Source organism: Thamnophis sirtalis, unplaced genomic scaffold (genome assembly GCF_051295495.1).
Source record: "Thamnophis sirtalis isolate CommonGarterSnake01/CBP01778 unplaced genomic scaffold, rThaSir2_p1.2 scaffold_4, whole genome shotgun sequence".
Lineage (NCBI taxonomy): Eukaryota > Metazoa > Chordata > Lepidosauria > Squamata > Natricidae > Thamnophis > Thamnophis sirtalis.
The window spans coordinates 126,144,445-126,168,366 of NW_028261384.1; the positions used below are offsets into that span (position 1 = coordinate 126,144,445).

Below are 23,922 nucleotides of genomic sequence, written 5' to 3' on the forward strand. Positions count from 1 at the left end.
CAGCGAATAGCGCCTTTTTTGCCTGGCGGAGAACCGAAGGCTCATAGACAGCGGGGGGATGGAGGGATGAAGGGCTACACAGGGATGCCGAGTCTGCTTCTCCTCCTCCCTTCCTCCTCCTCCTCCTCCTCCATCCGGTCCCTCCAAAGCGAAAGTCCGTCCCTGCCAGCCATGCCGTCGCTGAGACGACCGCGCCGAGCCCCGCCCTCCCCCCCACCCCCTTAGCATCCTGGCTCCCTGCTGCCGCCCGGCTCCGGTGCCAGGGCGTCCCTCCAACCGCTCGCTCGCTCACTCGCTCCTCCGCCTCGCCATCCTCCGTGCCCCTTCCCCGACCAGGCCCCGGGCTCCGGCCCTTGGGGACGCATCCCAGGCTGGAAGCGGGGGAGATCCGGCCATGGAGGGCGGCTCGAACCGGGGGGAGGACGAGCCGGCCGCGGCCGCCCCCAACCCCTTCGTCCACGAGCCGCGGCTCAGCCGCCGCCAGCTAGTCCAGGTAAGCTCCGCGTCCCCAGCTGCGGGCGGAGGGGCCGGTTAAAGGGAAGCCGCGGGCTGGTGCTCTCTGCCGGGCACCGGGCTTGGGATCGACGTCTCGGCCAGATCCCAGCAGGGAAGGGAAGGTCGCAACCGTGGATCTCGGGGGATCGGCAGGGGGGGGGGACGTTTCTCCTTGCAGCTTCTCCTTCCATCGCTCGCCCCTTTGGGGATCTCGCCTTGCGCAGCAGCCGAGCGATTTCCCTTGCGATCCACTGCGAGGGACATTCGCGGGGAGAGTGGGGAGGGGCAGAGAGATCCCGGCCAGCGGGTCACCTTCGGAGATGGAGGATCTCCTGGGATGAGGATCCGATGGCCCTGCAAAGCAGAGAATGATGGAAGCGGGTGGGGGGAGCAACGATCGCTCCCCCTACAATTGGGAGAAAGGGACAAATCGAATCAATCTTTATTATTATTGTTATTAGTAGCAGTGTTGTTACTATTACTATTATTATTAGTATTATCTTCTTTTATTCATGAAACTCAAGTCAACTGAACATTCAAAAATGCATCACAAATACCATTGACTGGTGCTAATGGTTGATACGGGTTGCTAGGTATCAACCAAGTATTATATGTGTGTGTGTGTGTGTGTGTGTGTGTGTGTGTGTGTGTGTGTATTTTATATATATAGTTTAATTATATATATAATTAAACAATATAAATGATTATTCCCTCTCAGAACCCCATAATTAATGGGGTTCTTTGGAAAGGGTTCATTTCTTTTTTGGGAGGTTTTTTTTGGGGGGGGCGATTATGCTAAAGCAAAAGTTTCCTTGAACTGGACTTCTGGGAAAAGCTGAGTGGAGGAAAGAGGTTTAAGGGGGTCCAGGGTCCGGCCTATCACAGATGAGAGAATTGGGGATGTGGGGGCGACACTTCATATCAAGTGGTCCCCAGAAGAGGATGTTGAAGAAGAGTGGTTGGTTGGATGCTAGAATTTGCCAGGCTGAAAAGTTCTGCTTGGTGAGTCGGTGGGTGGATGAATGAGCTTTTGGGGGGGGGGGAGGGAGGTCCTGCAAAGACCCCCTCCTCCTCCTCCTCCCATGCACCAGGAAGAACAGGATGTTTTCAGGTTCAGAGGTTTGGAGGGGAGGGTTGAGATGTTGCTGCAGTGCATTGTGGGTGATTATGCAGTCTCCCCCCTCCCAAATCCCTAACGCCCCCCCAAACCCCTCCAGATATGTTGGACAGGGAGGGCTTCTCAGCAGGCAAATACAAACACCCTGCTCCCCCCTACACACACACAAAAGCAGGGATGAAAAGGATATATAAGGGTCCTAATTTGGGGGGGGGGGACTTTGATCTTGAAAATGCCTTTGTGTGGGAAGCCTGGAGAAGGCAAGATTTGCACCCCTCCCCTTGGCCTCAAAACAGGATGGGGGGGGAGGAAGAGGGGAGGAAAGTGTAAGGATCCCCCTTCCCCCTCCCTCTGCCCTACCTCTCCATCAGCAATCTGCCGGTAGTGCGGAAGGAAAACAGGCCCTGGGAAAGAGGGTTTTCTTGTTAGGCAGCCCACCCCCTTTCTCCCACTCTGCAAGCAGAGCCCCATAGCCTAGTGATGAGCGCCAATTAAGCATGCCTCCATTCCCAACCGTCCCTTCCTTCCAGAAGCCCTCCTTCCCATCCTCTCCTTTCTTTATTTGGTCCTGCAGAGATTAAACATGAAAAGTGCCTTCCCGCCTGCTCGCTTCCTTCCCTTGATTGGTCACAAAATGGAGTGGAGAGCTCTCTTTCCCCCCCCCCCCACTCCCAAGGCTGAAAATGCAGCCTCTAACCCTCCGGGGAATCTATAGAAATTCTCCCTATATATATGTAATTTTCACCACCCCTGCATCCTGCCATAAAATAATTATCTGTCTTGCTTTAAAAAAAAACAAAAAACTGTTCCGTTCTCTCCTTTTCCCTACCAATCTGCTTTCTCCCGCTGGGGCTGAATATTCTCGCTTATCCTTATCGCCCGCACATCTGAATGTTTGGGTCCCCGCCTTTGTTTGAAATCCCTACCTTGGTTCTGCCACTACGCTGAACTTGCCTGCTTTTAACCTTAGTTGTAAAAAAAAAAAAAAGGAAAAAAAACAAACAAACCCTGCCGGATTGATTGGTTTGTGTTTTGAGAGTAGCAGGGCCAGAGATGGTATTCTATCCATTCGGATGGGTAGCGGAAATCGTGGGAGGCTCCTCCCACCCACACCTCCACTCTATAGCATCCCATTTAGTCTCTGTTTTTTTTTTCACCCAAAGTGGATGCGTGCGCTCACATTTGCAAACTGGTAGGAAAGAGAAAGGGGTGCAGTGGCTCAGTGGCTAAGACGCTGAGCTTGTCAATCAGAAAGGTCGGGGGTTTGATTCCCTACTGCCGCGTAACGGAGTGAGCTCCTGTTACTTGTCCCAGTTTCTTCCAACCTAGCAGTTCGAAAGCATGTAAAAGAATGCAGGTAGAAAAATAGGGAACCACCTTTGGTGGGAAGGTAACAGCGTTCCGTGCGCCTTCGGCATTTAGTCATGCCGGCCACATGACCACAGAGACGTCTTCGGACAGCATTGGCTCTTTGGCCTTGAAACAGAGATGAGCACCGCCCCCTAGAGTCGGAAATGACTAGCACATATGTACAAGGGGAAGGTAAGTGTATACCACTTCTAAGTAGGATGGTAAGAACCTAGTAAATGCATTAATTCAGTGCTTCAGTCTGTGTTAGCCAAAGTCAGGCACTGTTTCCAACTGGAAAAAATGAATTGTTCTTTTCAATGACCTTTTTAAAAAAAAACCTATATTAAGAGCTTCAGGGAGAGTGAAACGGAGACCATGAAGTGCATTGTATTCTCGTTTGCAGAAAGCAAAAATGCTGCTTTCATTTTCATTTTAGGCAGTGATGCTAACAACCGAGCTCGCAATTCACCAAGGGCTCTTCAATGCACCGTTTCCCCAGTTTTAGCTTTACAGGGTTCCAGGGTAGGAGAGTGAGTTGGAAGGAAACAAATGAAGCAAACTGTCTCTACATCCTTGTTTCTCTTTTTTAAATAGCCATGTTGTTAAGAATTAAAATACCCTGTTTCCCTGAAAATAAGACCTCCCCGGATGATAAGCCCAATTGGGCTTTTGAGTGCATGCACTAAAGTAAGCCCTCCCCGGAACCAGCAGGAGCCACTAGGCGATCACGCTCGCCGCCTCCTGCACCTCAAAAATATCATGTTTCCCCAAAAATAAGACAGGTCTTATATTCTTTTGACCCCCTGAAATAAGCACTTGGCCTTATTTTGGGGGAGGTCTTATTATTTTTGAGGTGCAGGAGGCGGCGAGTGTGCTGCTGCTGCTGTGTTGCAATATTTTTGGGGAGGACTTATTTTCTGGGGAGGGTTTATTTTAGTGTAATAAGGTAATAAGACCTCCCCAAAAATAAGGCCAAATGCTTATTTCAGGTGTGTGTGTGTGTGTGTTAAAAGGAAATAAGACCCTGTCGTATTTTCAGGGAAACATAGTAGCAAAGATAAAAACAAATACAAACTAAAAGGGGGGGCGGAAATAGAAGGTGCAGAAAAGAAAATACTAGAAAGAAAAACAGAAGAGAAAAAAAATAATATTAAAAGAAAAGAAATATAGACAGAAATATCCGAAAGGTGTTTTTATTTTTATTTTTTCAAAAGGCAACTGGGCTTCCTGGTTTTTCTTTGAAAGCGTTTCACTTCTCATCCAAGAAGGTTCTTCCGTTCTGAATGAATGAGTCAGAGTTGAAGAAGCTTCCTGGATGAGAAGTGAAATGTTTTCAAAGGAAAAACAGGAAGTCCAATTAGGTCTTGAAAAAAGAAGCACCTTTGGGACAACCATGACCTGGATGACTGAGAATCTTCATAGATATAGAAAGAAATAATTCCACCCTTCATCACAAGTATAAACAGTTTAAATAACTTTATCACCTTCTCTTAAATACAATACATGAGCTTTTCTTCCTGTATCCCATCTCTTATGTATAAACAAACTCTTGAACTGCCCTCTTTCAATTCCTGAATAGCACAATTTCATTAATGACATTTTCCTTAAAGTGTAAGAAGACACTGGGAGATTATTATATTCTGAACAATCGCAATTTTATACAACACTTAACACATCATAGACAGAGAGTACAGGTCATCCTTGAGTTACAACCATAACTGAGCCCAAAATCTATGTTGCTAAACGAAACATTCATTAAGTAGGTTTGCCCCATTTTTCAACTTTTCTCGCAATGGTTGTTAAGCGAATCATTGCATTTGTTAACGGAGTAACATGGTTGTTAAGTGAATAGCTTCCCCATGGACTTTGCTGGTCAGAAGGTCGCAAAAGCTGACCCCAGGACATTGCAGCCGTCATAAATATGAACCAGTTGCCCAGCATCTGAATTGTGACCATGTCGCTGCAGCGGTTGTAAGTATGAAAAATGGTCACAAGCCACTTTTTTTTCAGTGCTGTGGTAACTGAGCTGTTGTAAGTCAAGGATTAGACTACCTTTATAAGTTGTATCTCTCTAAAGAGAACAAAACTCCTTCTTTTGACTTAATGTATTTTCAGAATGACAACAACAGTTTTTTTTTAATATCTCCTTTAATTTTGCTCTCCTTTTTTCTCTGCCTTTTTCCAACTGATTGCCTTTTGCTACAAGCTTGTAATCGATACGATTTCCATCTCATGCCCAGCCCTGAATCTGCCCTTCCCGAGGTCCAAATTTTCTTTTTGGACTTGTGCTGGAGCCCATCTTCAGGGAATTTCTCTCTACTGGAATAGTGCTTGGCTACTATGACATTTATGACAGGTGTGGTGTCCGAGGATTGTGTCATGTGATCTCCTTTTGTGACTTTCTGACCAGCCAAATCAACGGATAAGCCAGATTCACTTAACCAACTGTGTTACTAACATCGACAGCCATGATGATGCACTTAATAACGGTGGCAAGAAAGGTCATAAAATGGGGCAAAACAAATGTTTCACTTTGTTGTTGTTGTTGTTGTTCACTGCGAAGTCAGGTCCGACACATTGCGACCTCATGGACACCATTCCTCATGGCCTTCCTGTCCTCTATCATCCTCTGGAGTCCATTTAAGCTCAGGCCTACTACTTCAGTGACTCCATCCAGCCACCTCATTCTCTGTCGTCCCCTTCTTCTTTTGCCCTCAATCGTTCCCAGCATGAGGCTCTTCTCCAGTGAGTCCTTCCTTCTCATTAGGTGGCCAAAATACTTGAGTTTCATCTTCAGGATCTGGCCTTCTAAAGAGCAGTCAGGATTGATCACCTTGCAGTCCAAGGGATCGCAGGAGTCTTCTCCAGCACCAGAGTTCAAAGGCCTCAATTCTTTGGCGCTCAGCCTTCCTTATGATCCAACTTTCACAGCCATAGATTGCAACTGGGAAAACCATAGCTTTGACTATCTGTCACTGCCTCCATTTCTTCCCCATCTATTTGCCAGGAATTGAGAGGGCCGGATGCCATGATCCTAGTTTTCTTAATGTTGAGTTTCAAGCCAGCTTTTGCACTCTCCTTCTTCACCCACATCAAGAGGCTCTTTAGTTCCTCTTCACTTTCTGCCATTAGAGTGGTATCATCTGCATATCTGAGGTTGTTGATATTTCTCCCGGGAATCTTAATTCCAACTTTTGATTCATCTAGCGCCACCCATGATGTCTCACTTAGCAACATAATTTTTAGGCTCAATTGTGGCCCTAAACCAAGGGCTACCTGTGTATGGACCTATCACAGTCTTCTTTTATTTTTTAACTTCTTATTGCAACCTAACAATCCTATTCATCTGCAAAGTCCAACATTCTATAGCTTTATAGGAAATAAAATTTTGATCTGCTCAAGCTCTTCCCAGCATTAAGGATACGGCTTGCCTTCTTCCAGCCTCTTTTTCTCAAATTCCTAATCTAGCCTATATCCGTGGGATTCCTAGTTCAGATCTGCATAAATTTATGCTGCTGCATAAATCTCTTTTTGAACTATGCAATGTACAGGTGAAACTCAAAAAAATAGAATATCATGCAAAAGTTCATTTATTTCAATAATGCAACTTAAAAGGTGAAACTAATATATGAGATAAGACTCATTACATGCAAAGCAAGATAATTCAAGCCGTGATTTGTCATAATTGTGATGATTATGGCTTACAGCTCATGAAAACCCCAAATCAACAATCTCAGAAAATTAGAATATTGTGAAAAGGTGCAATATTCTAGGCTTAAAGTGTCCCACTCTAATCAGCTAATTAAGCCATAACACCTGCAAAGGGTTCCTGAGCCTTTAAATGGTCTCTCAGTTTGGTTCAGTAGGAATCATAATCATGGGAAAGACTGCTGACCTGACAGTTGTGCAGAAACCCATAATTGACACCTTCGATAAGGAGAGAAAGCCTCAAAAGGTAATTGCAAAAGAAGTTGGATATTCCCAAAGTGCTGTATCAAAGCACATTAATATAAAGTTATGTGGAAGGGAAAAGTGTGGAAGAAAAAGGTGCACAAGCAGCAGGGATGACCGCATCTTGGAGAGGATTATCAGGAAAAGGCCATTCAAAAGTGTTGGGGATTTTCGCAAGGAATGGACTGAGGCTGGAGTGAGTGCATCAAGAGCCACCACACACAGACAGATCCTGGACATGGGCTTCAAATGTCATACTCTTCTTGTCAAGCCACTCCTGAACAACAAAGAACATCAGAAGCGTCTTACCCGGGCTAAAGAAAAACAGACTTGGTCTGTTGCTCAGTGGTCCAAAGTCCTCTTTTCTGATGAGAGCAACTTTTGCATCTCATTTGGAAACCAAGGACCCAGAGTATGGAGAAAGAATGGAGAGGACACAATGCAAGATGCTTGAAGTCCAGTGTGAAGTTTTCACAATCTGTGTTGATTTGGGGAGCCATGTCATCTGCTGATGTTGGTCCACTGTGCTTCATTAAGTTCAGGGTCAATGCAGCCGTCCACCAGGAGATTTTGGAGCACTTCATGCTTCCTTCAGCAGATGAGCTTTATGGGGATGCTGACTTCATTTTCCAGCAGGGCTTGGCACCTGCCAAATGAACCAAAACCTGGTTCAATGACCATGGGATTACTGTCCTTGATTGGCCACCAAACTCGCCTGACCTGAACCCTATAGAGTATCTATGGGGCATTGCCAAGAGAAAGATGAGAGACATGAGGCCGAAAAATGCAGAAGAGCTGAAGGCCACTATTGAAGCATCCTGGTCTTCCGTAACACCTCAGCAGTGCCACAGGCTGATAGCTTCCATGCCATGCTGCATTGACGCAGTAATTGCTGCAAAAGGGGTCCAAACCAAGTATTGAGTACATATGCATACTTATACTTTTCAGAGGTCCGATATTGTTCTATGGACAATCCTTGTTTTATTGATTGCATGTAATATTCTAATTTTCTGAGATTGTGGATTTGGGGTTTTCATGAGCTGTAAGCCATAATCATCACAATTACGACAAATCATGGCTTGAACTATCTTGCTTTGCATGTAATGAGTCTATCTCGTATATTAGTTTCACCTTTTAAGTTGCACTACTGAAATAAATGAACTTTTGCACGATATTCTAATTTTTCGAGTTTCACCTGTATGTGTTACAGGTAGTCCTCGGCTTACAACAGTCCATTTAGTGACCATGTGAAGTTACAGTGTCACTGGAAACAGTGACTCATGGCTATTTTTCACACTTATGACCATTGCAGCATCCCCATGGTCATGTGATCAAAATTGAGCTGCTTGGCAACTGATTCATATTTATGACGGTTCCAGTGTCCCGAGGTCAGAAGAAAAATTGTAAAACGGGTCGAAATTCACTCAACCGTCTCACTTAGGCACAGGAACTTTGGGTTCAATTGTGATCGTAAGTCAAGGATTGGCTGTACATTCACAGAAACATGCACAATTTGATGTCTGTGGGGGAGTAAATTCCAATGTTTTGTGAGTGTCCATTAAATCAAAGAGCATGTTGAATCATGGCAAATGATACCAATTGCACCATTGGTAATTGTCCAATGGTTTCCATTGATGTCATTTGCAAAATGATACCATTGTGCAAATGTCATAAATCACAGTTGAAATTTGATTCACGACATGCAAAATCTTAGATGGATCAAGATCTGGCAATTCGTCATTACGCTATTTAAGATTTCTTTCCCACCATTTATAAAAACAATTGGAATGCACACAATGCGTTGCTTAGGCAACCACAACCAGTTTGGGACAGATCGGTGGAAATGTAAAAACACAGATTTGATTTACAGTCACATATCAACAGAAACTTCCCAGAATCTCTGAGTCGCAGAAAGAGCTTAGAAGCCCATACAATCAACTGAATGCATTTTCTGAACTCGCACCGTAATGTTTTGGTCAGCACAAAACATAATAAGGTTGATAAAATTTACTGTGTGGGAGTGTAGCCATTAGAATTTTATCTGTGTTGGTTAAGTGTCGGCCTTCCCAGGTAGACCAGACAAAAAATACAACCGGATAAAGTAATTATACTTTATTGTAAAGTAGTGCAAGATCAGATGATGCAGAGAGAAACTGGCCCATAGAAGTCGGACATGAGTAAACTGATATCATCATCATCATCATCATCATCACTTTATTGTAAAACTGCTTTAACACAATTTAGCAAGTCTGAAAATACACTTGTCATTCCATGGCTTCCACAGGAAGTCCACAGTGACCACAACCGAGCTCAAACGTAACAAGCAAGGCACTTGAGTTTTATGACCTTTCTTGTCACAGTTGTTAAGCAAAACATTGTGGTTGTAAAGTTAACAACACAGTCTTCCCCAAGGACTTTGCGAACCTGAAGTGCATCACGCTTCTCCCACTGACTTTCATAGGTCCCTTTTTTTGTGTGCCATTGTAACTTTGAGCGGTGGCTCAATGGCTAAGACGCTGAGCTTGTCGATCAGAAAGGGCGGCAGTTTGTCAGTTCGAATCCCTAGCACTGCATAACGGAGTGAGCTCCTGTTACTTGTCCCAGCTTCTGCCAACCTAGCAGTTCGAAAGCATGTAAAAACGCAAGTAGAAAAATAGGGACCACTTTTGGTGGGAAGGTAACAGCGTTTCACGTGTCTTTGGTGTTTAGTCATGCCGGCCACATGAGCAGAGAGATGTCTTCGGACAGCACTGGTTCTTTGCCTTTGAAATGGCGGTGAGCACCGCCCCCTAGAGTTGGGAACAACTAGCACATATATGCGAGGGGAACATTTAACTTTGAACGGTCACTAAACAAATGTTTGAAAGACGAAGTCTTAATTGTATATCTGTTTCTGAAGAGGAAGGCACAGAAGTATTTTGACTTGCAGGAGATTTTCCAAGAAGCATCCCAGAGGTGGCCATTACTGGAAATAGGATGATGAGTTTGATGACAAAAGACGCCCTGTGAAAAAAAATCTTGTCCTGACTTCTAAATTATCTCCAGCTCCTGCCTAACTGATCCAAATAACTTGTGTCAATCATATCGAATGACCATAAGCAGTCCTTTCAGGAGTTGTGGGAATTGCTCAGAACTGGAAGGTAGACTAGAATAGAATAGTTTATTGGCCAAGTGTGATTGGGACACACAAGGAATTTGTCTTTGGTGCATGTGCTCTCAGTGTACATAAAAAGACAAGATACATTTCTGAAGAATCATAAGGTACAGCACTTAATTATAGTCACAGGGCACAAATAAGTAATCAGGAAACAATTAAAATCAATATAAATTGTAAGGCAATGTCAACAAAGTCACAATCATGCAGTCATAAGCAGGAGGAGATGGGTGATAGGAATGATGAGAAGATTAATAGTAATAGTAAATCAGCCTTAATTAATAGTTTGACAGTGGTGAGGGAATTATTTGTTTAGCAGAGTGATGGCGTTTGGGGAAAAAACTGTTCTGGAAGAATAATAGTAATACTTGGACTTGGACTTAATCTTCATAAATGTCAACGTCCACAAGGCAGTGACCGTTGCATTGTGAAGGCCAAAGGCAGAACGTCACGGATTACAGAGTTGTTTATCCGTGTGTTGTCCTGCCATTGGGTTCTCAGCTTGTTTCACAGTTCCGTCGCCACGGGAACCAACACTCCCCATTTATCCGGGCTTGTGACCGGCTATGGTTTCCCATAGGCTGGGTTAATAGTAATACAGTCTTAGTAAATTATTGACAGTGTTGTGGAAATCAGTTGTCAAGCAGAGTGATGGCATTGAGGAAAAAAACTGTTCTTGTGCCTAGTTGTGCAGTGGTCTATAGTGTCCTTTTTGAGGATAGGAGGTGAAACAATTTGTGTCCAGGATACGAGGGGCCTGTAAATATTTTCACGGCCCCCTTTTTTACTCGTGTAGTGTATAGGTCCTTAATGGAAGGAAGGTTGGAGGTAATTGTTTTTTTCTGAAGTTCTGATTCTTCCCTTAAGTCTGTATCTGTCTTGTTGGGTTGCAGAACCAAACCAGACAGTTATAGAGGTGCAGATGACAAACTCAAGGAGGAAGGAGAGGTTGATTTAAATGATTCAAACTCAGATTACAAAGCAGTGGTGGGATATACCAGGTTTCAGGCTGATACTTTGTACGTCTACTTTTTAAAACGATTAAACATTTAAAACATCTGGTTTGTCTAATAGGATGTTAGCTTTTGCTAAATAGGTGAGCACGTCATAGAGGTGTGTCTCAACTATTATTGTTCTGGCTAACCACTGTGTATTATACTACCCACATATCTGTTAAGACATCCGGTTGCCAAAGGCTTTAATTGTCTTAAGTACAGTGAGAACTCGCTGTTACATTCCTGCCTCTGTTAGAGAAATGTAAGAATTGTCATGAAAAGCATGTCAGAAAAAGGTTGGCCTTTATTTCTTTGGATTCCATGTCTCAGATTCTCCCTTTATAAACAGAGGAAGAAAAAATGATGGCTTAGAGAAAGTGAATATAAGGTAGACCTTGCCTTATGACCACAATTGAGCCCAAAATTTGTGTTGCTAAGTGAGAAATTTGTTTTGCCCCATTTTACAACTTTTCTTGCTGCATTTGTTAAGTGAATCTCTGCAGTGTTCAGCTAGTAACACGGTTGTTAAATGAACCTGGCTTCCCCATTGACTTTGCTGGCCAGGCCATGCTATAATGGTCGTAAGTGTGAAAAACAGTCATAAATCACTATTTTCAGTGCTGTTGTAACTTTCAACAGTCATGAAATTAATGCATGTAAATTACAGATTATATTATTTTGTTAGGATACATTGTTGTTTCTTATGATGTTCCTGGCTGAAGAATTAAATTTTATGTGCAATCTGATCTGATTTCCCTAAGAGTTCGTTCTACTGAATTCATCTGCATTTCTGACTGGTAGGTTTATAAAATGGTTTAGTTTAGTTTTAGTTTAGTTTACATTATTGTCATTGCACATGGTACAACGAAATTAAATGCCATTGTTAGTGTACATTATAACTATAAAAATAAGAAGATAAACATATGTCCTTTACTTTCTATATAACTGAAATTGAAAACCCGATATTGCACTATACCATAGAATTCAATATGGTTACTGCCCTGGGATAGAAGCTGTTTTTCAGCCTATTTGTCCTTGTTTTTATTATCCTGTACCGTCTGCCAGATGGTAATAGTTAAAAAAAAAAAGGGTGCCCAGGATGAGATGAATCTTTAAGAACATTTTGAACTTTCTTAAGGCAGCGGGAGCTATAGAGCTCTGCAAAGGGGAGGAAAGGGCAATCAATGATCCTCAGGGCAATGACATTGACCCTCTGGAGTGCTGTCCTATCTGCCACTGTGCAATTGGCAAACCCTACGCAGATGCAATAAGTTAAAATACTTTCTAAGGTGCAGCGGTAGAAGGTCACCAGCAGTTTTTCATTCAGTTTCTGTTTCCTGAGAAGTCTCAGATAGTATAATCTCTGATGGGCCCTTTTGACTAGTGCTGTAATGTGAGAGCTCCAGGTCAGCTCCTCTTTTATGATAACACCCAGAAACTTAATGACAAAAATCCAGAATTAGCCAGCCTTTGCTTCTTCTTTTAGGAAGTTCTTCCAATTTCCTGGTTGAGTATACAATCTGGGGTGTCCTAGGTGTTTCCCATGCAGATAATAACCAGAACTACCATATTTTTCGGATTATAAGATGCACTGGCGTATCAGACGCACCATGATTTTGAAGAGGTAAATTTTAAAAAAAGTTTTTTGCACTCTGCACGTCTCCCAAATCTTCTGCAGGCCTCATTTTTTGCAAAAAGATATATATGGGTGGGGGAGGGACATGCAGAGCTTTGGGAGGCTTGCAGAGTGCTCCTGGGGGCTGGGGGCGGCAAGAACAAGCATAAAATGGGCTATTTGTGCAAAAAAGGGGCATACAGAGGGTTTGGGAGGCTTGTAGAGTGCTCCTGGGGCGTGGGGGCAGTTTTTGCTCTTTTTTGCCCTCCCCAGCACCCAGGAGCACTTTGCAAGCCTTCCAAACTCTCTGCACGTCCATTTTTACAAAGGGGGCAGGGTTTCGAGAGGCCAAAAATGCTGTATTCAGTGTATAAGACACACTCAGATTTTCACTCTCTTTTGGGGGGGGAAGGTGCATCTTATACTCTGAAAAATATGGGTTTTTTTAAAGCACAATAAATTATAGAGTGTTAAAAAGAAAAAAAATCAGGAAAAAAAGGTGAAAAATAAGAAAAAAAGGAAATGTAAAAGAAGAAGAAAAACATAGAATTATGATTTCCGGCTTTCTTCCCAACCAGCAAATGCCATTCCCCCCCTCCTCTCCCCTCTTTAACTCCTTTTAAATCCATTAATCCTCCAGTCAGTCTTCTCTTCCTTCAACAAATGTCCATATAAGGCTTCCTTATATGAGAAGGCATTTCATCTATTTTTGACTCAAAAGACTTTCCAAGGATGCCATAAATCATTTTGATTTTATTTTTGACATTGATGAATGTTTAATAGAAGTTATGGATCTCCGTTGAGAACAATAGCACTATGCATTTGATTTTTCATACTTCATTCTGAGTTACTGCACTGACCGACTGTATGGCTGGTTGGATGTCTGCTTGTTTTTCTCAAAATTGACATTTGTGGACTTAAGAATAACTTTTATTCTTCTTTCTACTATGATGCAACTAATCCCTTACAGTGGCTCTGAAGATGTGACTTACCATATTTTTTGGAGTATAAGATGCACCAAGATTTTGAAGAGGCAAATTAAAAAAAAAAGTTTTTGCACTCTGCAGACCTCCCCCAAACAGTCCATTTTTTGCAAAAGGAGGCTGTTTTTTGTCAAAAAGGGGCATGTTAGGAGGCTTATAGAATGCTCCTAAGGGCTGGGGGGCATAATTGAGCAAAAATCGGCCCCTTTTTTGCTCATGTTTGCCCTCCCCAGCCCCCAGGAGCATTCTGCAAAGCTCCTAAATGCTATGCATGGCCATTTTGGTGAAGGGGGAGGGATTTGGGAGGCAAAAATGCTGTATTCAGTGTATAAGACACACCCAGATTTTCAGCCGCTTTTTTGAGGGAAAAAGGTGCATCTTATACTCTGAAAAATACGGTATGACCATTTTTTCACATGTATAACTTTTATGGTATCCTCAGGTTCACACGATCAAAATTCAAATGCTTGGCAACTGGCACATATTTATGATCGTTGCAGTGTCCATCCGTGGGCCATGTGATAATATTTTGCGACCTTCTGACAAGCAAAGTCAATGGGGAAGCCAGATTCCCTTAACAATCTTGTTACTTAATGACTGCAGTTATTCACTTAACGAATGTAGCAAGGAAGGTTGCAAAACTCACTTAACAATAGAAATGTTGGGCTCAATTGTGATTCTAAGTCAAGGACTACCTCTATTATTAGTTGCTTGCTCCTTGGAGCAATCCAAAGTTTTGGACTCTGTCTGTAAGATGGGTTTGAGGTGTGGAGAATGCAAACCCAGCATCTCTCAAGGAGAATATTTATAACTCAGGGTTGAAATGAGGGATCCTTGATGTTCTGTAACCTTGGTTGTTTTCTTGCAGGTGTTTCATTGCCCAATGATTAGCTAGCAGTGATGATGCTACCTAGTTTGGGTAATGTTTGCAGGAAGACAACCAAACTCAAGAGAGCACCAAGGATCTCCCTGATTCATTCAAGCAATCATGCCTATCTACAGGATCCTAGGTTGCAGTGGATCACACCTCCAGCTGTATGACCCTAGAAAATGACATAGCTGGTTTGATGAGTCACAGACCTATGTGACATTTATGCTCCTGCACATTCAGAAATACCTCTTCTAATTAAATCTGACACATTAAATAGCCTATTCATTTCCTATGAATTATTAACCTTGCATGTTATTATTATGTGGTTAATCTTTGGTGAGATTCACAGCCTTTGGGGCTGGTTAATAGCTCAACAGCTCAAGTCCTAACCAAGGACCTAGGAACTGTTAAGGTAATGTCGGAGGATATAAGCTGTTCCAAGTAGGGTGACTTTTTGTAGAGTCAGAATGTTCAAGTCTGATAAATTTAAAATTTCCAAATAGCGAGGTAGCCCTTTAGGTATTGCTCCAAGGTCTCCAATTACAAACAGGACAACACTCAATTTCTTTTTCCATTGTCGCTCAACTTCAATTTGGAAGTCCCAGTACTTTGTGATTTTTTTTTCTTACTGCTTATCTTCACATCAGATTTAAGATTAAGATTTAAGATTTAATTTATTTGTATGCCGCCCTTCTCCGGGAGGGACTCAGGGCGGTGAACAACTCAAAAGGGGAAAGGGGATACAAACACAATACATATAATTAAAATACACAAGAGTCACACGGCCATACAAGTCGAGAGGGGAGGGGAACTCATCAACCCCAGGCCTGCCGGCACAGCCAGGTTTTGACGGCTTTCCAGAAGGCCTGGAGAGGGGTGAGGGTCCGAATCTCCCAGAGTTCATTCCAAAGGGCTGGTATTGCAATGTCAATGAACCAAACTTTTTTTTTATTTTCAACTATTGTTATGTCAGGTGTGTTGTAGGCCAAGTGTCTGTCAGTCTGAATTCTGAAATCCCACAATCCCACGCCGGTTTGACCGGCAATTTGGCTCCTAATCTAGTAGAACCATCAGATTGGTGCGGCAAGGGATCGTGGCTTACTTAGGTTGCCTCCTTATCTGACCTGCAAGGTGCTGGGAGCTAGTAACGCTCGCACCGCATTCCTTCTTGGCTGGATCTGATCTCAGTGACCTTCTCTGTCTCTCTTCTGAGTGCTGCAGTCTGCAACTGTGAAGGTGGTGAGTGGAGGTAGTCCCTGCCTGTTTCAGTTAGACCCCAACCTTTCAGCCATGGCAGATGAGATCCCTGAGAATTCAGTGCAGCTTGGGCCCTCTTCCAGAGCTTTCTCCAGGCAAGCTGTCAGGGCTGCCTGGGAAGCCTTCAGGGGCAGCAAACCCTATTCTAGACCTGGACCCAAATATGGATCAGGCCCGGATAAGGATGCCATCTGTCCCCAGAAGGCCTTAGAGAAGCACTTTTCTAAAGCTCAGCAACAGGCCCAAACCTTCCAATCAGTGTCTCCAGTGGAGCCCTCCATGGGGGTTCAACCAGACCAGAGGCAGCCCGTCTCCGATAGTGATGAGGAGGGCCAGGGGTTTTCTCCCACTGCTTCCCTTGCCATGGCAGCTTCTCCAGATCCATCAATGGTTGACCAGGCCGATCTCTTTGTCTGTCCTTCAGACCTGGGGGAAGAGCCTGTTCCCGTGGGCCACTTGGTGCTCCAGCAGCCCTCCTCCCCGTCCCATCCTAGGGTTTCGACCCATTGAGGACCAAGGCCCTAACCTTTCAGCAGAGATGCAGGAGGTCATTAACAGGGCTATATCCCAGGGCATAGAGGCGGGCATGCTGCAGCGGGGCAAGTGCCTGCGCAAGATCCGACATCTCCAGCCCCAGGATGCTCCTAGAGAAGCCTCCTTCACCCAGCCTACTCAGTCTCCACATTCCTCTCTGGACAGCGAGAATTCTGACTGGGAGGAAGAGGACATCCTACCTAGGCAGGAACCTGAGTTTTCTGGAGACGAAGGGGTTGCGTCCGAAAAGCCTATCTTTTTGGGTTTATTTAAGCTTGCCAACTTCAAAACCATCCTGAATAAGACAAAGGTCTCAACCCGCTTGGGGTCTACCCCACCACATCAGGCGACTAACGATCCTGATGACCTATCTGGGGACCTCTTTGAAGAGCCTGTCTCAGCCCAAGAGATAGTGCCAGTTCCCAAGCTCTTTCTGAATGTGGTTCAAAAGCAATGGGCACAACCAGCCACCCTTGCTACTCCCAGTAGCAATGATAAGAGGTTGTACACGGTAGATGCCAGTCTTGAAGACTTGCTTAAATTGCCTCCCATTGATCCTTCTGTGGCAGCCTTTGCCTCATCCTCTGTACTCCCCACTAATTTACTGGAGGGACGCAAGGCAGAGTACAGGAAAACAGAGAACGCCTGCCATAAAACACACCAGGCAGTGGCTTGGGCAATTAAAATGTCCACCTCTGCATCCTTCCTTTCTAGGGCCTCCCTTCTCTGGATGAGACAGTTGCTCACCAAACCTCCAGCTGGAGATACAAAATTAAGGCAGGATGTCAATAATATCATGGCGGCTACTGAGTACACCGCCGAGGCTACCCTGAGCGCAGCCAAATTTGCCTCCCGCGCCTTGCCGTCCAATATCACTACTCGGTGTCTCTTGCTGTTCGGCCTGTCATCGGCCACCAAGACGTTTACAAAGATCCTTGCAGCAGTGGCAACCTTTCTCAGATCTTGTCCTGTGCGGCTCCATTGCTACCTAGACAATGTCCTCATCCAGTCGTCATCGTCACAGCAGGCGATCCAAGACCTGAGGTACACCATGGAGGTCCTTCAGGACCACGGCTTCTCCATAAATTTGGAGAAAATCATCTTCAACCAACGACCAGGTTGCAACATCTGGACACCATCATCAACACTGTCACCTGCCAGGTCTTCCTGTCCCTAGAGTGGGTAGCGAGCCTCAAAGAAAGGGTCCTACAGGTGCAGTGGTCCCTCACGCCAAGGTCGTGCAGTTGTCGCAATTCCTAGGCAAGATATCGTGCCTGTCCATCGTTCCGTGGGCAAGACTCCATTCTTGTCCCTTGCAGCAGCTTCTGCTGCCCTACCAGAGGGCCAACAAAAGAAGTTCGACAAGGTTGGTACAGGTCTCCCCAAAGGTAACATCACTCCCTCAGGTGGTGGCTGTCTCCAGCCATGGCGAAAGGCACCCCGTTCAGGGAACCGGCACATCTCACCATCACGACGGACACCAGCCTTTACAGCTGGGGAGCTCACCTCCACAATCAACTCACACAGGGCAGGTGGTCTTCAGCCAAGGCCTCTCACAGCATCAATTGGCTGGAGCTAAGAGCAGTCAGATTGGCCCTCCTCCATTTACGCCTCAACATACAGGGGCATAATGTGAGAGTGCTAACAGACAATGTAGTGACAAAGGCGCACATCAACCTCCAGGGGGGCACTCGCTCTAGATCCCTAATGACAGAAGCCGATGCCCTAAGTCAGTGGGCAGAGAAGCATCTCCTGTCAATACAGGGGGAGCACATTTCTGGAGCAAGCAACATCCAGGCAGACTGGCTGAGCAGGGCCACGTTCGACCACTTGGAGTGGCGACTACATCTGCTTCTATTCCAACACTGGTCTCAAAGGTTCGGCTGTCCGCTGGTTGATCTGTTCACCACCCCAGCAACACACACCTTCCCAGGTTCTTCACGAGGTTTCACAATCCGCAGGCCAATGGAGTCAATGCCTTGCACTGCCCATGGCCGCGGGGATTGTTGTATGCGTTCCCGCCATTACCTCTCCTTCCCACAGTCATCCAGAAGGTCGTTTGCCACCTGGTGCACCTCTCACGGGGTATCAGTGACTTCGGCCATGATTCCCATCATCTTGGACTTCTTGCAAGATGGACTTGACAAGGGCCTAGCGCCCAACACTCTACAATGCCAATTGGCCGCAATTTCCATGATACTTGCTCCTGATGAACACTCCTCCCTTGGGCGTCAGCCTACTATCCGTAGCTTTCTGAGGGTCGCAACCAATCTGAAGCCCCCAGTGGTCCACAGAAATTCCTCATGGGACCTCAACGTTGTTCTCCGCACCCTGATTGGTCCTTCGTTTTAAACCACTTCAGTCGGCCAGCCTTAAGCATTTGACCTTTAAGACCGCCTTTTTGATCGCCATCACTTCTGCGTAGTGTATCTCACAGCTGGCAGCCCTGTTGGTTTGAGAGGACTTGTGTTTGATAGGGTGGTCCTTCGGCTGGACCCAACGTTCATCCCCAAGATCAACTCCTGGTTTCATTGGACCCAGGAGGTCATTCTCCTGGATTTTTGCCTGCATCCCAGGCATCCAAGAGAGAACCGTTGGCACATGCTCGATGTCCGCAGAATGCTCCGCAGATATGTCAAGCACATGGCTGTGTTCCGTCATTCCGAATCGCTCTTCGTTTCTTTCCAACCAGCCTCCCAGGGCCGAAAGGTTTCCTCCTCTACTATTGGATGGTGGTTGAGGGCCTGCATTACCCTCGCTCACTTTCTGCAGTCCAAACCCGTGTCTTGCCACATCACGGCACATTCTACTAGGAGTGCCGCCACCACAGCAACCTGGGTGACGCAGGCGCCAATCAAGGAGATTTGCAGGGCGGCCACTTGGAGTTTGTTATCTCCATTTGTTCGGAATTACAAGTTTGCCTCGGCAGAAGGGGCTTTTGGGAGACGAGTTCTTCAGGGCATTCATACCAGCGGAGAGACCCTTAACACGACTGCTTCCCACCCTAGTGACATTTAGCTTGTGTATGTCCCTTGCTTGGACTCTCCAGAGCAGCGCCCTGGAAAATGACCATTGTCTTACCTGAAGGGTCATTTTCAGGGTGCTGCGAAGGAAAGTCCCACCCTACCCTGGGGTCTGGTTCCGCTGTTTTCAGTGCAGACTTCGGCAGTTCCTGTTGGATTTGTGCTTACGTTGGATATGGTTTTTTTGGACTTATTGTTGAACTTCTCAGCGCGCAACAGTTCCACGCCTTCATTGAAAAAAATCTGGAGATAGTCAGCACCAGAGGCGTGGCTTAAAGTTTCAATTCAGTTCTGGGCAGATTGGCTGTATTTAACCCTTGCTTGGACTGTTCTTCGCAGTGCCCTGAAAACGACCCTTTGGATAAGACAATGGTCAATTTCACTGTGGCTGTGTTTGACCATGGGGGAGCTGGGGTGGGCATGGCCAGCTCAACGTCACTCATTTGGGGAGCACCTATGTGCCCTGAACGCTCTGCCAGAAAAAAATTGGCTCCTGAGCTCCGTTTTCGGCTGCGATGTCCTGCAACTCTCTGTCCACGAAAACAGAACTTGAGAGTGCCGCCCGTGGCTCTTGCAGGCTCTGTTTTGGTTGCGATCGCCCCCCTGCAGCCCTCTGCAAGTGAAAATGGAGTCGAGAGGACTGCATACAGTCCTTCCGAGCATCATTTTTGCTGGCAGAGGCACTATGGGATGGTCCTTTACAGTCTTTAGGGCAGCCTCACAGGCCGGATCGAAGCACCCCATGGGCCAGATCTGATCCCCGGGCCTTGTGTTTGACATTCTTGCTTTACACTATGGTTTCAGTTTATTTGCCTTAATGTCCAAAGTCTTTTTGGATATTCCAGAATGTTAACAATAACTTAGCAGGTATGAAACTAAACTCTTGTTCTATATAAGTGAGTCAGCTTTCTCTTTTTAATTAAAAGGGATATTTGATGCTCTCTGAGCTTTGTGGTTTGCTTGCAGACATTTCATTACCCGACTAAGTAACATCATCTTTTTAATTAAGATTGCAGACAGCACTGCTGGTGATATAATATACACAAATACACACAGAGATATTTGTCTCTTTCTAGGCAGTTCTAGGCTAACTAAATACGGTAAATATAACTTCTTGCTGTCTCATCGGCCCATGTTCTTGGATTGACCTGTCCTTTTGCGTCTGAAGTTTGAGAATTGTCCAGAGGTTATTAGCTGCAAACAGAAGTGTCCATGGTGTCTCTTTGTGTGCCAAGGTGACATGTGTGGTGCCCAGGGCCGGATTTTCCTATAGGCTAACTAGGTTTCAGCCTAGGGCCTCAAGATCAAGAGGGGCCTACATTAAAATTGTTAGCAAAATTAAAATTACACTATTCTAAAAACAGTGAACACTAAAACACTGAACCGAAAATAAGGAGAAATTCTACGCATATGACTAATAAACAAACATAAAAATGTATTGGTTAAGATCGTTCCAGCGCCGCGGCAGTTGGGGAGCCCGCCCACATTCCCGGCACACCAGCGGCCAGGCAAGTGAGGTGAGGGGGTCGAGCTGGGCAGCTGAGCGCAGTCTAAAGAGCAGTCAGGGTTGATCTCCTCTAGTACTGACTGGTTTGAGCGCCTTGCAGTCCAAGGGATTCTCAGGAGTCTTCTCCAGCACAATAGTTCAAAGGCCTCAATTCTTTGGCCCTCAGCCTTCCTTATGGTCCAACTTTCACAGCCATAGATTGCAACTGGGAAAACCATAGTCGTGACTATATGCACTTCTGTTGGCAGGGTGATGTCTCTGCTTTTTAGTCTGCTGTCTAGATTTGCCATAGCTTTCCTCCCCAGGAACAAGCATTTTTTAATTTCTTGGCTGCAGTTCCCATTTGCGATGATCTTGGAGCCCAGGAAAATCACTACCTCCATTTCTTCCCCATCTATTTGCCAGGAATTGAGAGGACCGGATGCCATGATCTTAGTTTTCTTTATGCTGAGTTTCAAGTAACTTTTGCACTCTCCTTCTTCACTCCCATCAAGAGGCTGTAGTTCATTAAACTAGACATGTCCAATTCCTGTATCCTTTCTTCCTGTTTTAGCTTCCAATCCCCTTCTGATACTCTTCCCACAGATGACCCTGGAAGCAGGAGAGAATCCTGGTGGGCCTTCCTATTATAATCTCTTTCAAGATAGTTTACTCTTCTCTTAGTGTCTTCTTCTTAGATTCGGCAAAGAATTTGTAGAAAACCCACTCCAAATAAGGCAGAATCTCTCTTTGAAGGAGATGTGAAAAACTAATAAAATAAATGAAAGTGATTGTTGTTTTGTTTGAACTAAAGTTATCAGTTTTGGCGAAAGGAGGAAAGGTGTTAGAAATCCAGTTCCCCTATTCACAGTTTTGCAAACACTCCTGCCTCTTTTTTTTCTAGTTTTACTATTACTGTTACTATTTTTAAAATTAGTTTAACAAAGTACAGAAGTACAAAGAAAAAGAAAAATAAGGGTAGAATAAGGGAGGAAAGGGGAAGAGAGAAACGTGTAGGGTAGAAAAGGCATTGACTTCTGACTTCTTTTGGTGCAGTAGAATAAGGTATTTACATAAAACCTCAATTTTTTATTTTTACATAATAATATATACCAGCCCAGTGGTAGGTTTCAAAATCTTTCTGAACCTACTCTGTGGGTGTGGCCTCCTTTGTGGGTGTGGCTTGCCGGCCATGTGTTTTTCTTTCTTTCTTTCTTTCTTTCTTTCTTTCTTTCTTTCTTTCTTTCTTTCTTTCTATCTATCTATCTATCTATCTATTTATCTATCTCTTTCCTTCCTTTTGTCTCTCTGTCCCTTTTTCCTTTTTTTCTTTCATCTTTCACTTTTTCTTTCTTTTTTCTTTTTTTCTTTCTTCCTTTCTTTCTCTCTCTGTGTGAGTCTCTCTCTCTGTGTGTGTGTGTGTATGTGTGTGTCAGTGGTGGGTTTCAAAAATTTTTGGTACCTCTTCTGTAGGTGTGGCCTGCTTTCTGGTGGAACCTCTTCTAACCGGTTTGGTAGATTTGACAAACCGGTTCTACCAAACTGGTGCGAATTGGTAGGAACCCACCTCTGTACCAGCCCCATGATGGAGAACCTATGGCACACATGCCAGAGGTGACACTCAGCGCCCTTTCTGTGGCCATGTGCACCAGCACCAGCTACTATTCTGGTTTCTGGTGCATGCATTCATACTGGCCAGCTAGTCTTTGCGTGCACGGGAAACCCGAAGACTAGCTGGCTGATTTCCGGTGCTCTGGCGCACGCGAAGAGCAGCTGGCCAGTGCATGCATGCGCACCGGCCAACTGGTCTTTGGGTTTCATGCGCTCTGGCATGTGCGTTCCAGTTTGGGTACTCGGTGCCACAAAGTTTGCCATCACTATACCATCCATTTTTATAACAACAAACCTATCTAATCAGCCAAACCCAAGAGCAAAGTTTCATATTTTTTCCATCTCAAGCACAAAGCCCAAAAGTGGTTTCCAAGTAGAAACAAAATTAATAGTGTTCTTCTCTTTAATCAAAGCAATCCGTTTAGCCCTCTCGGCTAACTCCTTCAGCTTTTGCAGCCATTCATCCATCACATTGTCCTCCCATTTTGGGGCATAAAGAAATCTTTCTACATCAACGTACATAACGTCAAAAGTTCCAGTTTTTTTTTCCAAGTTCTTTGTCCATTAGAGCTAAAAGAAGTCTTTGGTTTGCTCTTCATATCCACTTTAACAAATCTTCTTGTTCGATTGGGTAATAGATAGGCACACACAGGCTTAACGGTAACAACAGCTCTTTATTGAATACAACAAATGAGAACAATCCAGCGAAGATTGAGTCTGACAGCAGCCCTTTTATAGGGAGCTGTCAGACCCTTCAACCAATAGGGTTAAACCTCTGTTCCCGCCGGAACAGAGGACCTTGGTGGAAACCACTGTAGATAGGGTGAATATCTAACACCCCTCCCCTCTTGGATGGAACAATCCTACTTGTAACGTAGTCACGCAGGTAGGCGGGCTTTTGGGTAGCTCTGCCTGACCTGCGCAGTTCAGCAGGAGGGGTTTCCTTGGACAGGTTGGACGGACCTGTTTGCTCCATAACTCCGCTTGGTGGAAACTCCTGGAACCTTTCAGAGGCCGCGGCTGGATCTTCTAGAGCCGGCTCACTTGGAGCTCGCTGCGGGCCTGCAACAAAACGAGATAAGTTTTCCGGTACCCTCGGGCTTGAGCTGGCCATGGAAGGAGTGAGAGTTTGCTCCGTTTGGTTAGGGCTTTGGCTAACTCGTGCAGGAATTACCTCTGGTTGTCTAAGAGTGGAGTTGGAGAGGCGGCCATGGAGTTAGTCAATATCCAATTCCTACCATCCTTGAGCTCTAAGAGGTAAGAGCAAGGGCCGGTGATGCCTATCACTATGGCAGGAATCCACAGAGTTCCCCCGGCGTAGTTGTGAGTGCATACCGAGTCCCCTACGCTAAATGTCCGAATCTTGCTTGTGGAGTCTGGGGGCGATGAGGCAGAATAATTGGGGTGTAGCCAGTCTAAGTGGGACCTTAGCTGGCGACCCATGAGAAGCTCGGAGGGGCTTCTGCCTGTAATGGCACAG

General features: G+C 45.1%; 1 protein-coding gene across 2 annotated transcripts in view; it reads left to right on the forward strand.

The window, feature by feature from the left end:
- Positions 1-239: 239 nt before the first annotated feature.
- Positions 240-23,922, forward strand: part of LPCAT4 (lysophosphatidylcholine acyltransferase 4) — a 54,229-nt gene continuing 30,546 nt past the window's right edge. Inside the window, exon 1 of one of the 2 annotated variants that reach the window (XM_014062874.2) lies at positions 240-493. In XM_014062874.2, the coding sequence (XP_013918349.2) occupies positions 395-493 (99 nt within the window). In that variant the 5' untranslated portion in view covers positions 240-394. The remainder of the gene's footprint in view (positions 494-23,922) is intronic. The other variant, XM_087714135.1, reaches the window with a different exon arrangement.